This window comes from Neopsephotus bourkii, unplaced genomic scaffold (genome assembly GCF_033783945.1).
Source record: "Neopsephotus bourkii isolate Nb327-2 ecotype Australia unplaced genomic scaffold, CSIRO-AGI_Nbou_v1 NB_272, whole genome shotgun sequence".
NCBI lineage: Eukaryota > Metazoa > Chordata > Aves > Psittaciformes > Psittacidae > Neopsephotus > Neopsephotus bourkii.
In genome coordinates, this window is record NW_026900781.1 from 4,432,403 (window position 1) to 4,450,337 (window position 17,935).

General features: G+C 42.4%; 1 protein-coding gene across 5 annotated transcripts in view; it reads left to right on the top strand.

The window, feature by feature from the left end:
• The first annotated feature begins 2,484 nt into the window (after positions 1-2,484).
• Positions 2,485-17,935, top strand: part of MBOAT1 (membrane bound O-acyltransferase domain containing 1) — a 54,320-nt gene continuing 38,869 nt past the window's right edge. For 3 of the 5 annotated variants that reach the window (XM_061346399.1, XM_061346403.1, XM_061346401.1), the window contains exon 1: positions 2,487-2,641. In XM_061346399.1, the coding sequence (XP_061202383.1) occupies positions 2,552-2,641 (90 nt within the window). In that variant the 5' untranslated portion in view covers positions 2,487-2,551. Of the gene's footprint in view, positions 2,642-2,845; positions 3,039-17,935 lie in introns of those variants that run through there. The other 2 variants (XM_061346404.1, XM_061346400.1) reach the window with 2 other exon arrangements.

The following is a 17,935-nucleotide window of genomic DNA, read 5'->3' on the forward strand; positions in this document are numbered from 1 at the left end:
AAAGACTGTGTTGAGGAACCATCAAACCAAGCTTTCCTGCTGACAGCTTGGGTATGGAGGTGAAATCTACCTTCTTCTTTTGGGATTGTACCAGCCTTCCATGTGTATAAGCTGTAGAACTGACAGTATTTTGCTTATGTGAGTTAAAGCTAGTAGCTAAACGAGAAAAAGAGCACTGGAATTGAGGAATTCTTTTCAACAGTGACAATCTTCCTCATAATAATTACACTGTTCTTTCCTCCCCTGTTGCCACTCAGCTTCTCCTGCCTCTCTGCCCAGAGTTTTCATCTTGATACTATCTTGCCTTTCTTCTCCAACTTCTGTCCCACCTCATTCTTGCTGATATGCTTCCACCACCACTTCTGTCCTCCTTACCATAGCTCCCTTTGCTTCTGTTCCTGTAACCAACTTTCCTCTAGTTCCCTTCACCAAGCTTCTTCTGCTAACTCACTTCAGAACTGCCATCTTTCTCCTTCTTGTGCTCTTGCTCCTGGCTTTCTCCATCTGTCCTTTTCTCTTTCCAGCTGTTTTCCAGAGCAGCTGTTTCCACTGCTGTACAAAACCCAGATGGCCAATTACTGACATAGACACATGCATGCTCAGTTCCTGTGCCTGGAGCCATGTGATATTCCACTCATGTAGTGGCAGAAATAGATGCGAGTCCAGTCATATGGAGGAAATGTGAAGGGCTGAAAAATGCTTAGGGTCTTCAGAGATGTTATACGTTGACCCCCGAGTCTCCATATGGGTTATGTGTGGCTTTTCCCCCAGAACTCTGGCAGTTGGTCACTCTTAAGTAGTTTCACAAAGACAATGAAAGGCATTTCCTCGATTCCAGGCAACTACCACACCTACACTTGAAGTCACCATCCCAGAGGTACTAGATTTCCACAGTGAAAAGACTTTGAGAATATTTGTAACTCGTGTGTTTAATAAATCACTTTTATTCTGTTCCCAAAAGCAGGTCAGTGGTTTTAGCCCAAGCTCAGCAAGCAGCCTGCCTGTGGTAGACACAGCCCGTGGAAAGTTCCATGCAGACAGATTCAGGCTGGCAAATTTTAAATAACTGGAAAGAGGGACTTCTAATGGAAAATGTTAGGAACCCTTATGCATGGCTACCCAGTCCTTCCAAACTGAATGGTTTCCCTACTTAAACTGAGTATGTGCATGCATGTATGTACACATATATATTTTTATATATATATATTTTCAAACTGGCACACTAAAACAATACTATTAAGAAAATGCTGTTGCTGTTAACTCCTTCCTCACCAACCAATTTTTGCCTGAGGTTTCTAGCACAGTATAAGCAGGACACTTTAAAGATGGAACACTACCTTTTTTAGCCACTACTACAGTTTCAGCTACCACAGTTGACAATTATTTGAAGAAGAGACAATGATGTGCCTATTAAAGAGCCCAAAACCTAGCCCATGAAGACCCTTTGAGGCACTTCAGGTTTTAAGCATGTCAGCAGCACAAGCTGAACAGAAAGCTTTGCAGTGTTGCCCAAGCGCTCCTTGCAACACAACACAACACAGCATTGTCCAGGGCAAGTGCAAGAATACTCCTTTTGCAGAGATAGGATCTTGGCAGAATACCTTTTGAACGGCTCTATTGCACTTACAAGATAAACAGTTCACTTAGAACTCCTACTCCTTTTTCTTCCGCTGTCAAAGAAAAGTCAGTTTCCCCAGATCACATGCATCTGAGTTTCCAGCAATGTGAACTGTAGGCTGAATGCTTGGTAATTCTCCATTAAAAGCATCAGTACTTCTGAGAGCAATGGCTAAAAAAACCCCACCTCTGTGTTAAAACATATATACTAAACCCCTGTTACAGCTGTTTTGGTTGTGAAACTCCAGCTCTCCTGTGCTCGGGACAGTTGCGAGCTGGCACCTTGGCCGCGCAAGTGCCAGGGAAATTAAATGCTTCTGGCTGAGACGGCTCAAGGAAACCAGTTCTAGTTGTGGCTGTTGGTGCGTACCGGGTGGAACCGAACCCCCGCGGTACTGCCGGTACCGCACAGAGCGGGTGCGCGCACCAGAAGCAGGCCCGCCGCTGTCACCGCACGCCCCTTCCCCCCGGGCGCGCTCCCCTCTCTCCTCCCAGTGCCCGGGATGTTTTTGACTTCCCGTAAGCACCGCGACGCGGCAGGGAGGGGGTGCGGGCTCCCTCAGGACAGAGCCGTTGTCTTTCAACTTTGAATCCGGCGGGGGCAAACCGCCGTTATAACGGACCCGCACAGGCGCGGGCTCGGCCGCCTAATCCTAGCTCCCTTCTTCCCATGGGGGTGACGGAAGAAGACAGGAAATCCCCCGGAGATACTGAGGGATCCCTGATCCCAGCCCAGCGGTGCCCTCCAGCGCCAGCCCCGCCCCGCCCGTTACCGGCGGCCCCGCCTCGGCGAGCGCCCCCTGCTGCCCGGCGGGTGGCGCAGCGGGGCGGCGGCCGGCGGGCGCGGAGCGGCGCGGAGCTGGGCGCGGAGGGGCGCGCAGGTGTGTGCAAGGAGGCGGCGAGCCTGTTCGGTTCGGGTGCGGGGCTATGCAGCATGGCCGAGCCGCCCGGCGCGCCGCACCGTACCACCGGCTCCACCTTGCTGCACCCGCTGAGCGGGCTGCTGGGCATCCCGCTGGACCAGGTGAGGCTGTTTGCCGTGCCGTGCGGTGCGGTGCCGGGGAGCGGCGGGGGTCTCCAGGCGCGGCTGTCGCTCCTCGCATCTGCAAAGGAGCTCTGGGGCAGCGCGGAGGCGCCGTCCACCGCGGAAGACCCCGGGGCAGGACCGCGTTCCTGAGGCGAACGGCACACAGCGGAGCAAGGTGGGGGCCGGGCTGGGGTGAGCAGTGCAGCCGAGCCGGGCGGGCTGCTCGTTGCTGCACTGAGAGCTCTTTATTTTCCCCGGCAATGCTTTCCTCTTTCTGTGCCCTTACAAGAAGTCGCTGCTGCTGGATGCTGTTAAGGGACGGCGTTGAGCGAGTTGTGGCTAAGTTTGAAGAGTTTAAATAGTCGCGATGCTTGTCCGCCTCTGGGGTAGCGCGGTGAGTGTATGGGGTCTGGTAGGACATCGTCAGTTTCAGGCTGCAGACTTGTGAAGGAGGCACAGAAGTCTCAGCCTAGTGCAGGTGCCCGGTGAAATTGTAAAGTGCCTGCATGGAGGTAAGCAAAACACACGAGCGGGTGGGCAAGCAAGCTCGCATGAAGCACTTAACAGGACAACATATTTTTGGCTGTGGTGTTGTCAGGTTGTTATTAATCTTGTTAAGCTGATCTCACACAGGCACAAAACGTTGCTCCCCCCCTCCCCTTCATTGTCTCTCTAGCTGGCATGCACCTGCTGCCTTCCTGCATTCTTTCAACAACGAGGAAGTTGGGTCTGGAAGTTCATGCTGACCAGAAGTCTCCAACGAACAGTACTGGGAGGTTAAGCTGTGCTGTAAGAAACCAGGGCAGCTGAGATGTGCTGGTAAAAGCCAACAGAAGGTTGAGTTTTAACTGCCTCCCTCTGTTTGCAGAGTAGCTGGTACTGTGTGTCATTTTTTACTACTGTTTGTTTTTGGAGTAAGAAATATATCATTTCCTAGATTAAACCCCACGTCTAACCATGCCAGTTGTTTCTTTTAAAACAGAAAACAGGTTTTGATGCTAAAAAGGGGTCTATTGCTCTATGTTAAACCAGTCAAATAGTAAAGGCCTATAATTATTTATAAGCTATTAATTTAGAAGGTATGTGATTAGCAATAGCTTCTTTTTTGAGGTATTCCATGCCATGATTGATGAATACAGGAACACTAAACAAACCAGGAATAGCAAACATTTTCTGTTCCAGCTTGTTTGTGATGCCATGGTGTACATACAGTGTTAGGCTGCCTGGGTCACCAAACTATGAAGATTTGATGGACTTGACCTCCTTGTTAGGGTTTGTTGCAGAGCTGCAGCACAACTGTGCTGAAATGCGGCTTTCCTCACCTGGAAATCCCCTTCCCCACCCACTCCTGCTTAATTATCCCTGTGAGAGTATGTTATCAACAATTTAAAGAAGTCTTCCCCACTCCTCTTGCCCCACTGCAATGTGCTGGACCATACCGAGCATCAGGGGTTCCTGCTGCCCTGAAGTGGGAAATACCCATATTGCTGTGTGCAAGTGCTGTGTCACTGCTGTCTCCTCAAGTGACAGGAGTTTCAACCCTGACCTGCAGTGCTAACGCCCTTGGAAACAAAATAAAAACACTTTCACAGGACTCTTCTGCCAGGTGGGTGGTTACTTTGCTCGTTTGAATGAGACAGGGCTTTTGCTGAGGGGCAAAAGTTCATTCACTCCTCTGCACAGAGTGAAGCTCTGCATACTAAAGACTAATTTGCTGGATATGAATCCCACATGGAGCAGGGACTGGTTTTAAATGAGTTCCTTATTTCAATGCCAGCAGATTCTCTGTGCCTTCCACTCAGTGGCTGGGCTGTGACAGAGGAGGTAACCTCTGGTTTGTCACTGTAGATCAGTGTCCTCGCGCTTGGCTTGTTGGATGATAGCAGCCCTCTGGTCCATGGGGCTGGCAGTTCCCTGCGGCTGGCCCTGAGCCTCTGGAAATGCAGAGAAGTGCCCAGAGAGTGAGAAGCAAAGGTGCACAGGTGGAGCTTAGACCCTCTAGGTCACTGTGGTATGTGAAAGTTGTGAGTGTCTGCCTTCTATGGTAAGCACAGGGAGGACTTGTCTCTTCTTCCTAGAGATGATTTCCCATGAGGTCTGAGCCATGAGAGGGATTTCAGTCTATGAGAAGGATGAGAAAAAAAGTTGAGCTGAATGTCTGAAAAATGGAAGTCATTACCCTTTCATAGCAGGGGCAGAAAAGCTATAGTGATGGTCATGGAAGGTGTTTTGCCATCTAATAACCAGCTGTTGTCTCACTCTTTATGTGAAGCATGGGTGAATATGAAAGATGACAATCTTTCACATTGGTGGCTTTCGTCATTTTAAAAATTTACAACTTAGGTTTAAAACCAGCACAGAATCACAAGAGGGTGCAGTTCCTATCTGTGTTGTGTCCCTGCAAGACTGTTCACGTTTTATTTAGTAAATGGTGTACTGCATGAGAATATAGCAGTATTTTCTGCTTTAGATGTTAAAATAATCCTGTCATTCCAGTGCATATTTGCATGTCTCTTTAATGGATGATTTATCTTTGAATTTAGCATTGAAATACTATTTTTTTTTGAGAAGTGCTATATTCAGTAACAAGATTAATGAGCTTGAAAAAGGATGAAAAGACTCTGTGTTCAATTCATCCTCATATCCCAGGAAAGCAGACTTTGAAGTTTAGCTGAACTGCACTCTAAAAATATCTGGCTAGGTCAATGACACACCTCCAGCAGCACTGGGGAAAAAGTTTTGGTTGTGTTTTTTAACCTCCTTATCATGTGCACCCTAAATCACTGGTTCTGGAGTGTCATCCCTCCAGTATACAGTAATTTTTTACAAGGTGTGTATACTTCTTTTGTCACACGCCCTAAATTGCCAATTCTGGGACATTGTCCTCTACCATAGATCAGTGAGATATGGGAATTTAAACATTAAACTTTCAATAGTGTACTCCCTGTAAACAGAGTATGTGTGCATAAACAGAGCAAATAAATAAATGTGCTATTTGAAGGTATATCAAAACTAAGTTTAATGGCACTGTTTATCTATGTGGAGTTTTACCATGACATCCTAAGCTGTAGGCGTCTCTAGAAGTAATTCACATTCAAAGGGTTAAGCCATACTATTTAAAAGTTTCACTTCTCAAGGTTATTTTGCAGTACCCATGATAACCCAGGTTACCTATTGCCTTAGAAGCAGCAGCTCAAATGTAGATGGACAGCTGCCATACAATAGACCTTACATTTTAACAGGTATTACCCTGATGTGTGCCAGACAGTACCAACTCTGCTGACTTTCAGGGAAATATATGCTGTATTTAAGGAGAATCTTCCTCAAAAAAAATATGTGGGCATCTTCTCATGTTTCTACTGGAGAGCTTTTAACTTCAGTATTTTCATTGATGAGGCCCACCATGTTCCTCCAAGCGAGAAAAAAATAACCATTTAAACTCTTGTTTTTGCTGCTTTGGCTTCTGGTTCTATGTCTTACTTTGCATTTTAGTCCTTTCATTGGAGCTGGTCTGCATGTTTATATTTTGGAAGCAGTTTAAATAAAGCACTAACTCTGGGGAGGGACTGTGCGACATGCCTTCGAGTCTTGAGATAGTTGAAGTATGAGTGATGTCTTCCCACTGTTCCCTGAGTTTGAATAGCTCTCTGCCAAAAACATGCTGTTGAATTGGTTTAAATCTCATTTTACAAAAATCAGCATGACTTCTGTTCCCCAAATCAGGGTCTGTGTTCTTAAATTTCATATTTTTCAGCTCTCTTGTTCTCCGACTTCAGTTTTACTTCTGTGCTTTCTGGTTTAGTTAGTCAGCAGATGTGTTAGTTCCAAGCCTCTTTACATGACTTTACTTATCATTTTTTGGGGGCAGAGAAAAGCCAAATAAAAAATTACCTTTCTAGGAACTCCACTAAGCTGGGAATTTTGAGGTTGCTCTAATGGCTGTCAATAGAAGCATTAGAAAATGTAATACTGAGGAAAACAGGTTGTAAATTGAAGCAAGATAACCAAAGACAGAAGTTCATCCAAGACATAAGGGGGGCTAGTATCTGATTTTTACTTGAAAAAAGCTACTCTAAGGCAACAGCAACAACTGTCCATGTTTGGTATGAATTATGCTATGGTTTAATTTCCTAATGTCGGCCATTTTGCAATTGAAAATTCAATGTTTTCATTTTGAGTTGCAGCAGATTTAAAGCCTAACTGCCTGACAACCTCAAATGCAAAAAAAGTAGAGCTGTGTGACTTTTAGTTATTTGAGAAACAGTAAGCAAAAATGAAATTTAAAATCAACATCTTAAAATGCATTTATAGAAAGCTATTACTTAGGTTGCCAAAACCAACTTTAATTTTGATACTTTCTGATTTTTGAGTACTCAGATTTTGTTATTTTCCTTAAAAGAAATCATTTTGCTGTAATGCCATGAAGGACATGGCACTTGATTTAAAGAACAGAGGCATAGTCTTGCTGACCTTGTTTAACTGGGTCTCTAGTTAAACAGGTGCCTGCAAGCAGGGCTGTTCACAGCGCTGGTGGGCTGCATGGCTTTTCTGTGTATTTAGAGCAAATCCACTCTAACCTGTTGCATGTGCTTGTGTAGGGCCCAAATTCTGTATGTTCCTGAGAGAGTCCTGAGACAGAGGTATAGTGCTTCCTAAGGAGTAAGGCTATATCTAAAGTATTTCCCTCTGTTCAGGTCAGCTATTACTGACAATTGCAATAATACAAAATTTCCTCTGACTTGGGAACACATGCTGCCTTCTTCAGTGTGTTCTTACTGAGTTCGGCACTGCAGTCTTGAACCTTATGGCTGATATGTTGATATTATGGGTGTAAATATTTCCACATCCTTCATGCCTTGAAAACAAAGTCTGTTCTATTAAGTTTTTTATTTGGCAAGGGACAAAAGTGCAACTGGAATTGGCCACTTGCAATTTTCCCCCTTTTAAGCACTTTCCTTCTCATTTGTGTTAAATGAGATCTGGAAAAATAAACATTGAAGTGCTGCATAAAGTTTCCCAAAACCTTTTCTGCACATTAATCTCACCAGCACTGATTTAGTGGTGCTTTGCAACCATTTTGAGACAATATGAAGTAGTGACAAAGGTTCTTGGGCTCCAGACTAGGGGTCTAGGCACTGAGCACAGAGCTGGCTCTGTGCTTTCAGAGGAGCCTCTGATGCTTAGGATTTACTATGCATTGGCCAGCTTGGCACAATAATGAATGCCCTGGCTGCTCCTTGGCTCCTGTTATTGTTCACGAGAATGGGCAGCTCCTGAGGAAGACTTGCCAGACTGCAAGTGGTGCGGGTAATTGCCGGGCAGGGGAGACTGCAGTGTTGGCTTGTCATCAGTGTGGAGGTGAATCCAGTCTTTTGTACTTGTCTAAAACTAAATAAAAAGCCAGATGTCAATGGACTGTGTTTCTCTTTGGAGTGAAAAAACCTCTCTGTATGTGACCTAGTAATTACAGGTAACCTTGTGGGTACCAATCCTCAGCTCTTGGACACTGAGGGAGTCTAGTGATGTTACTTATGGAGAGCTTCCGGAAATTCAGGCTTGCTCATGAAAGCAGAGCCCAAGCATAGATTCCTACTGTCCTTTACTAACAGTGAGTGTGTTTATGTTAACAAGTTTGGATCAGGAGTGCACTTTGAGAATTAATCTCTTGACTTTGCATGCTTTGTATGTGAAGTGGCCCCAGAGCATCTACACAGTGTTGTTTTCTGAGAATGTGAAGCTGAAGGATGTCCCCCAAGTGGCTGCAGTACTTCTGCTGCTGAACAGCCTGCAGCACCACAGCTCATCTCTGAAGTGAGACCCTCCAGACAATGAGTCATTGGAAAGAGGAGTCCTCATCCTCAGCTGCTCTGCTTTTCAGACCCACTTTCACTGTACCGCAGGGTTTGCGAAGACAAGCATAGGGGAAATCTCTGACCTTCATTTGGTGATTTCTTCAGAGCATGGCACTGGTTAGGCTTGTTTGGTCACTTCTGACAATGTGGAATCCAGCCTATTTTATACGGGGCCCAGCTGGGTCAGCCTGTCCTGCTTCTGCCAATGGGGAGAACGGTATGTGGAGAAAAACAGCCCAGGAGAGACTCTTTGGGTGGTCCTTCCCCAGGGCAAGGTGGGGTTTAATCATTCTCCCTTCTTTCAGTCTTTATTGGAACTGTTTTGGGGTTTTTTTACCAGTCCTTTTTTTTTTTTTTTCCCTGGCTTAAGGCATTTTAAACCACTTTTGCAAAATTGTAGGTGAGCACCAAAGCAAAACCAAAAGTATAAGCAATAGTTGCTGACATAAATGTTTCTTTAGAACTTCTTTGGGGGAGCTACTTAGAGCATGCTGCATCCTTAACTGGATTTTGGGTGGGAAACACTTTTTCTACCGTGTTTAGGGCTTCCCTCAGGATAAGAAAAATTCAGGTTTAAAAATAAAGAAAGCTCAATAATGTGAAGGAAAAAAAAAAAAGCCCTGTAAACACATTTTTTAATGAAATAAATTGAAATAGTCACAAGTTCCCAAAGAGTTTGTTCTCACGCACTCCTCTACGTTTTAGTAAAGTACCTGAATAAAAATATTTTTTAAACCAAAAATCAGAATATTAACTAGACAGCTTTACCATCTTGGTTTTGTGTTTTGTGTTGGTTTTTTTTGTTTGTTTGTTTGTTTTTTTTTTTGGTTGGTTTTCCTTCTGGAGGGGAGGGGCAGGAAATGGTAGTCATTACATTGCTAGGAAAACTATTAAGCAAGTTAGTCCATCAGCCTATAGCATGACTGCTGGCACGCTACCTGGTCTTGGACAAAACAAATACTAAATATTAGAACAATATTTCATTCTTGGATTTCCTCTTTCTGGATGCTTTCTCCACAAGGGATTTGAGGACTCTGAACATTTACCTGGTGTTCCCAGGTGATTAGGTGCCTGGATGATGGGAATTTTGCCTGTATCCTCAGGTGACACTCTGCAGTGTAGAGAGTTGCATGTTTCCTGAAAGCATGTGGGTTACTGTCCTAGATGACTTATGCAAAGGGCAGACAGACCTGAGTGTGTCTATCTGCCTAGTAAATCCCAGATAAAAATCTGTCAGTCCTATGGAACAGCAGCTTTAAAAATTATTGATCAGCTTGAGATTATGTTCCACAGTCTCCAAGTTCGGTGAGTGCATCAGGTGGGGATGCCTGGGGAGACGACAAAACATTCCTTTAGATCAGTCTTTTGGATTGCATGCCAAATACTAAAAGTAAACCTCAATTTCAGGCCAAGAAAGAAACTTCAGCTGTTCACTGTTGTGCACAGGGTGAGCATTTGCTGTTTCTATGGGTCCTGGTCTTGTGACAAAACTGATTGGACGTGAGCAATTTCTTCATTTGTGGTTTCTTGTTGAAGTGCAGTTTGGCACTGGTGACTGGTATGCAGATGGGGCAGGAATGGGGAAGGCAAAATGACAAGGTGAAAAATGAGACATTTGAGAATTCCCTGGCTCCTGACATTTCTTGAATAGCTTCCATGCTTGTTTTCATGCTCCATTATTGGTTTTATTTTAAACTTCCTTTTTTAAGGACTGCTGAGTAAAAAAGATTTAATTATTAACTCTTCCGCCCAGTTTAAATGACCTTATAAAACAGTGAAAGTAGGTTTTCTCCTGTTACCAGCACAAGGGAGTGTTAAAGTAGGGGAGTAGTGCAGTATTGACTTTATTTATCTCATGTGCGCACACACAGAGGGCAAGTTTGAATCACTGACTCCTATGTTTTGCTGTAAACACTTTTACCAGCAAATTCCAGCTGATAGATCAGTGATTTGTCTGTTTGAGAGAGAGTTTTAGAGCTACTTTGTCCATTCACAAGCAGAGTTTAAGCTGTTTTATGTTTAAACTTCTTATGTGGCAGGGTTTCTCAGGGTGTTTTGCCAGCTATGCTCTGCTAAAGGTGAAAAGCAAGTGTAGACAAATAGAGACAAATTGTAGACAGCAAATGGGAAGCCAAAAGACTTACGTTTTGAATTAAATCCACGTTTTGATGGCAGCATTACACATCCACAGTGAGTTGTAGGCACCGTTAGCACCCACAGCTGTTTATGCTTTTGTGTGTATGTTTGTGTTCATGCTAATTCTCTTGAGGCAAAAAACTGTGGTCTGTAGTTGCTACAGCAACAAAAACACTGCACTCAGTGTATGGGTGGGTTTTTCCTACTTTAAACAAGTATGTTGAAAGTGTAGGCATATTGCTGTGGTACATTGTGAAATAGGATAGCCTCTTGAGAGAGAAAACGTTTGTTTGGATTTTTTTATTCAGAGAATGTAACTTTGTTACCTTTATGGCTACTTATCTGCTAAGGCTTCAGTTCCCAGTTGCAAATGTAACATTGCAGGGGTTGAAATGGACTCAGCACTTCGGGAAAACAAAGTTTTAAGAGTTGTTCTGCTGATGCTAACTGGTAACTAAAGGGAGGATTAGAACAAGGAATGGTTCAAGGCAGAGGGAAATGGGTGATAAAATCAAGTTTCTGTCCTGTTGTAATTGCTCTTGTCAATCAAAAGATGACTGTAGCTGTTCTTTGTCATGAAACCAGAATGCAAATGTGAACTGTACAAGAGAAGAAGGTACAGGGTAGGCTTCCTTCACTTCACCTTTGAATGTTTAAGAACTGGGTTGTGTGCTTTAGAAGTGTGACTGTTAAGAGGCATCAAAGTGAAAGCATACATGAGCAGCATAAATAAGATTGATCTAATAGATCTAGGATTTCCTTCCTTTTGCCTCCCAGTATTTCTCCATGTGAAGAGAAAACTGTGATAACATTGGAAGGCTTCAGATTCAGTGGTGATTAAAATGAAGGTCTTTTTCATTCAGCCCAGAACTGGACTGTGAAACCCATTTCAACAGGATGCTGCTAAGGCCAAGAACTTCGCCAGAGCCAGCATGGACTTGGATGTTTATATGAAAGAGAATGTATACCTAGAGTAAGATACTTAATAGCTTAACAGGGAAAGCTTTTGGAGGTACGTATTCTTTTGCTGGCTCCTTTGGTCCCTTCTGCAGGCATTGGTTTCTGGCAGCTCTGCCACTAGTGTTGCTGCTGGCAGTCCCAAACATGGCTGCTGCTCCCATTATGGGTGAGTGGGTCTGCTAATTGTCATCCCCTTCCAGGGCTTGACTCAACCCTGGATTTATTACTTGAGGTTATTTTTTACATGGTGTTATAGCAGGAAGCAGCAGATCTCTGTAGGACAGATCAGCCAACGCCCAAGAGAAGTCACTTCTCCAGCATCCCACTTTCAAGGTGCCCAAGCTACAGCTGGCCTGCTATTAGCTTATATAGAAACTAACTGACCCCTTATATGCTCTATAATGTGTTTCCTTCTGGCCTGCTATTAGCTTATATAGAAACTAACTGACCCCTTATATGCTCTATAATGTGTTTCCTTCTTGGTTATCTTCTTCTTTGTCTGTTCTGATTTTTAACTGTTGGGTTTTGGGGTCCTTTTTTTGTCCATAGGCTGAGCATTTCCTCTCTCTTTAGTTCATGCTGCACATCTTTAAACCTGTATTTGGAGGTACTGTGATCTGCATGTTCCCTTTGAAGAGACTACACCAGCAGGTGTAGTCTGCCGGCATCCTTTGGGTTCTGACAGTACTCTGTTACCTAACAAAAACCAGTCACACATTTTGTGTGCCATTACCTCATTTGCCTAACTATTTCAGGCTTCCCGGTTTGGTTTTGTGTTTTTGTTTGTTTGTTTGGTTTGGTTTTTGTTTTGTTTTGTTTTGATAGAGTTGAGTTAGGGTTTAAATAATTATTAGGAGAAAACTGATTCGGTATCTGCCTCTTCTTTTTCCTTTCTCTCTGGCACGTCAGGTTTTGATCATAGTCACTAATAATGGCAATGTACCAGATCACTTTAGAAGACCCTAAATGGCAGGTGTCAGTGGCCTCATTTACTTGGTGGCAGGTAAGAACACTGGGTTGTGACTGGAGAAGCTTTGAGCAGTCAGTGGAGACCCACATTGTTGGTCACCCCCTTCTGTGTCTCCTTTCTCTAGTCCCATATAAAGTACATGCTAATCATTGCTTGGGCACCTTCCAGCATCAGGGAAGCAAACATACTACCACACTCTTCACCCTAGTGCTACAGTAATGGTGGGGAAAAAATCCAATGTGTGTTTTGAGATACCTTAAGTTTGCTGAAAATCAAACCTGAAATGCTTTCTGAAAGTGCTTCTGAGATAGCCAGATGTTAGTGGCATAAAACCTTGAGATAGAGAGATGGAAATAAATTTTACAAGCTGGCTGTGTGGATCGTGCAATGTCCTAATTCTTTTAAAGCACGAGGTTTTTTTAGGCTTTATGTGTGAAGGGCTTGTTTGACAGGGAAGTTATAATTATTTATGCAACTTAAAGGATTGCTGAATTTCTTTTCCCTGGCTATGTTCAAGTTTGTAGGGTATTTTGAGAAGAGCTCACTTGGAGTTTATGGGATTTTGTTGCTGTACTTTGTTTCTTGGACAGTAAGTTGCCTGTCACTGCATAGTAGGAATATCACTGTAATAATTCTAAAATGTAAAAGCGTTCTTTTCTTTTTTTTTTTCCCCAAACTGTTAAAAGGGAAAAAAATATGAGACTTATTCCTGTTGCCCAATGATTGCTGTCTTTTGTAAAGGAAATCAAGTTAAGTTTCTGCTATTGCTGACTCATAGCATGGCAAGAATACTGGAGGAAAATATAATGCTGTGGTTAAGTAATAGACGTGGGTGGGTTTTGTCCTTCTGATATGGCAGTTATCTTTGGAAAATATCAGTTTTACAACCCAAAGTTCTGCTGTGCTGTGTGCAAATAGAAGTATTGAACACTAGTAGGGGGTATATAAAGAAGGCAGCATGACTGTAATGAGGCAAGGAAATCAAATATTTTTTTCTTCAGAAATAGTACAGTGCAAATTAATAGCAAAATCCAAGTATGTCTTCTTTTTTATTTGTTTATTTTACATGCCTTTATTCACCAACTGACACTCGCTCATGCTGTTTTCCTGTTAGTTTTTGTTTTGATTTGGTTGCTAAGTTTGAAAAATAGGTTTTATTTATTTATTTATTTATTTTGGAGGTGATAACCCCTGGAATTAATTCAGAACACGACATTTTAGGAAAAGTACTAATGATTTCCAGATAGTTTAATGATGGTTGAGACATTTGACTTGTGCCGACTCCCAAGTGCTTCTCATCTCCAAGTTATTTTCAATAGCGTCTGAAGTTGAATGCCTAAAATTAGACATGCTCTAAAGTTCAGCTTCCAGAGGTATTTGCTGTAGATGTAAGATGCGTATAACACAGGCATAACTAAACAGCTGGGATTATGTTCTTGCCTTCTTGCATGGTTCAAGATCCAAAATAAATGAGCATGAACTGAGCGTGCTGCAGATTGAGTAGAAATAAGGAAGGAAAAAACAGCCATAACAGGATATCGTCACTGTACACGTTTTATTGGTGGCTTCTCTTCCTGCCACAGTTCTGAAGGGATTAAAAATAAGTCTGCAGCCCACATGAATGAGGGCTGGATAAACCAATCTTCTATTGAATAGCAAAGAGCAATCATTTTACTTTTAAACTGTAGAAAAATTAGGAAAAGCAGTATTTTATTACTCAAATCTCATGATTGAGAAAGTGAGTATCTGAAATTGGCAGTTATGGAGGGTTGCTAATTCTACACAGTCACTGTTACAGCAAAGGAATAAAAAAGATAATTGTGCTTGTGTTGAAAACAAACAAACAAAACCCCCCAAAACAAAACAGCCCACATACCGCTCTTTACAAATAGGCTAAGAAATAAAGAAAACAGCTATCTAGAAAATCTGCTTGCCAGCAGAATTGAAGGCCATGATGTAAACGGGGGACTCTGCAAGCGACTGCAGAATATGAAGTTTTCATTGCTTATGGAAACAAAGAAAGTGAGTTACTGACTGTTATGTTTGCAAACATAATTGCCAAAATATAAACTGATTTTCCCAGTCAAATAAATGGCTCTGACTAAAGTTCACTACTAAGAATAGGTGATTCTGTGCATATTCCCACCCCTTGTGGCTTGCTGCTTTTTTTTTCTCTTGTGAAAAAAACTCCCTATTGAGCATTTGCACATGTTGAGTTGACTGTTATTATCTCTACAAACTGAAAAAGCCTGAGCAGATTACTGCAGATTTTCCCTGTCCCTTAATGATGGTTTCCCAAAATCTTTGAGTATTCTTTTCTATCTGCAAGGGAGTTCCATGCTGAAAGGCGGCTGGGAATATTTTCTGTGCCTCTTTTACCAAATTATGTGGCTCTGCAGTGTTGCAAAGGGCATGCTAGCACCCTGAGATCTGTGCCCCTTATTTTGAGAGGTTGGAGCATGGGCAGAAGAGCACAGCTCTTCACCTCTCCATTTTGATGTACTCTGGAGTGATGTTTTTAAGTTCAACTGAAAGCATTTTCTTTGTTGTTCACAAAGGTTCTCCCTCCTTCCTTCTTCAAGTGGTGTTGCTGGGTGTTTCAGAGATACAAAACTGATTAGACAAAGAATAGGACAGGAAGAACTGAGGTTTGTAACACCTGCTTGCAGAAGCAGGAAGCTGGGTGCATTTGACTTCACCCATCATGTAGGAGCATTGTTACTCTCGAACTCTTCCATGCATGTCTGGCAATAGATATATCTTAAAGCAATTATTTTTTTTCTGAGAAGTACCTTCTGATTGGCACTCCTCCCCTCCATCCCCCCTTTTCCCCAGCTCCTTTTCAGGCACTTGAAGTAGGCTTCGTTTACTGCAGAGTACCAGATTCCGGAATATCGTACCATTTTATGGTGTCGTTAACTGGTAAAACAAAACACAAGGCACCAGGGACCGTGGGTCATTTTTGAAAATTTGATTTCTTACAACTAAATGGTAGTCCAGTTTTGCAGTCCAGAGACTAATGTATGTAGTGTGGCTACTGTTTGCCTTGGAAATCTGCATTGTATATTTCTACATCTAAACTTACTCATCTAGATCACTTTTATAGTAGGAGTACCTGTTTTAGAGTCGTGTTTTTGGATTAGGTGAATTGCAACCTAGAATTGCCTCCTTTCTCCACTGACGACAAAAGAAATTTAGATGGACTAGCTCAGGTATCGACATCAGCGTTAGAACAGATAAATTCTCCCCCTTTCTCTATCAAAGTCCTTGCATAAATTTTTGAAGTATGTCCTAATATGCTAAGTTTTACCGTGCCTTTTTTTAAAGTTGGTATGAGCATGATTGAGTGTTTAAGTACAAGATGTTCCAGATTTTCAATGTGTAAGGTCCTATTAAATTCTTATATAATATCATTGCTATGTCTGAAAGGTCCAGTCTTTGATCAAGTCTCTTAATTCCAAAGATAATGTGCCTGAATTTAACACAGTGCTGACAATGTCTACAGTGGGTAAAAAGAAGCCCAACTTCCTTTTGGTTTAGAATTTCTTGTGAAGTTGGTACTTTTTTGCCTCACTAATGTTTGTTTCTTTCTGTTGTGTGCACTTACTGGGATATCACTGGGATAATGTGAACAAAACTGCTCTGTTTGTATTGGTGTCTATTCTTAAAGACCACTGACACATTTTTCTATAGAAAAGGAACTGAAAATAGAATTGCACAGACACTGCAACAGCAATAATGGGGCAAGTTAGTTTAGAGTGCCAGTTCCCATTCTAGTGAAGGATTGCACTTTAAGCCTCCTGTTTTATTCTTAAATTGGTGAATATGTGCAGGTGCAAGGCCTGAAATTTCAGTGTGTTTATGAACTGGGACTTTAGAAATATTGCTGTAGGGATCTGCCATCCCTACATTCATGCAACTCCTATTGGTATTTGGAGAAAATAATTTACATTGAAGCCACTAAAATATGTGCCAGTAGGGTAACTGGGTATACACACATATGTCTGTATTATCTTCCTTCTTTGCATTTTGAATAAGTCAGCTATGTAGTTCTGTTGATTACATAGAGAAAGTGAAAAGGTGCTTGACTTGCTGTGCTGTATTTTAAATTTTATAAAACTAAACCTTTAAATAAGGGGGGAAACTGTAGATTTGTGTTAATGCTACTCTTAGCACTGCTACTTATGTACCAAAGACTAGAAAAAAAAGAAACTGGACTAAAATCTGTGTTGTTAGAGCTTGAGGCTGATGAAGTTGGGCTGAATCATGTCTGATGATACCTGTGTCAGTCCTGTTTCTTTCTTTGTTGCAGGCAAAGAAACCCCTGTCTGTGGTGGATGAGGGTGATGGTGATGTAGAGCAGGGGCTAGGCAAGGCTCCTGAGAGGTTGTGTGAAAATAATTTTTTTGTGGTTTGGGGGTAATCATCAGGCCTGAAAAGATCAGTTGGCAACAATATCTATTATTCAAGAATTCATTTCTGAGAAAAAGATGGGTAACTGATGTATTTAGCTAATGATCATGAAAACTAAGGGTCCAAGCTCATTTAGTTGCCAGAGCCCTACAGGTGGCAGAGAAAGGGCGCAAGCAGTGCTGTGATGTTCCCACCACAGGAGGTTCCTAGACCTCTAGGGACTTTCAGAGGAGGCTTTGCAAACACTCAGGTCTCTGCTTTGCTGTATTTTACTCCCTGGAGTTGTAGTTTTCTCGTTTGTTCATTTTCACTTCAGCATCTGTCTCCTAACATTGCATATGCTTAAAGCAGGTCTTCCAAATGGACCCTGTGAGACGAGCTTGAGTGATAGAGTAATATGATAAGATCAGGCTATTCCTGCTGCATTAGTATGAATCTATGCATAGGAAAGGAGGGTAGGCAGTACATATTTCCTATGAGAATTTCAAGATCTCGGTGACTTCCTACTTCCTGTGACATTTTTTGCAAAATTAGGGCTGGTTGTCTTGTCTTGGTGTTTTTGCTTTTGGTGGTGTTTTTTTTTTTTTTTTTTTTGTTTTGTTTTGTTTTGTTTATTTGGGTTTTCTGCCCCTGTCAGAATTCATTTTTGGATAATGACATTTACCTCCTCTTTTTCCTTTTCTCATTCAAATATCCTTTATGCTCTCACCTGCTGGCTGTAATTCTGCTTTTAGACGTGTCTGCAATATTATACAGTGCAATACTACCCTTGCACAGAGGTATGTCAAACTATTCTTTTTAAAGAACTCTTTGGGGGTTAAAGGTACTGTAATTAGTGTTCTGCCTCACTGCTGAGTAGTCTGAAGAAATGAGGCAGCTCTCCTAACAACCTAAAGGCACTCTGGTTTAAAAAAGGGCTCCAGCTGGTTTAATTGTATCGATGCTTCTATTACAAGTAGG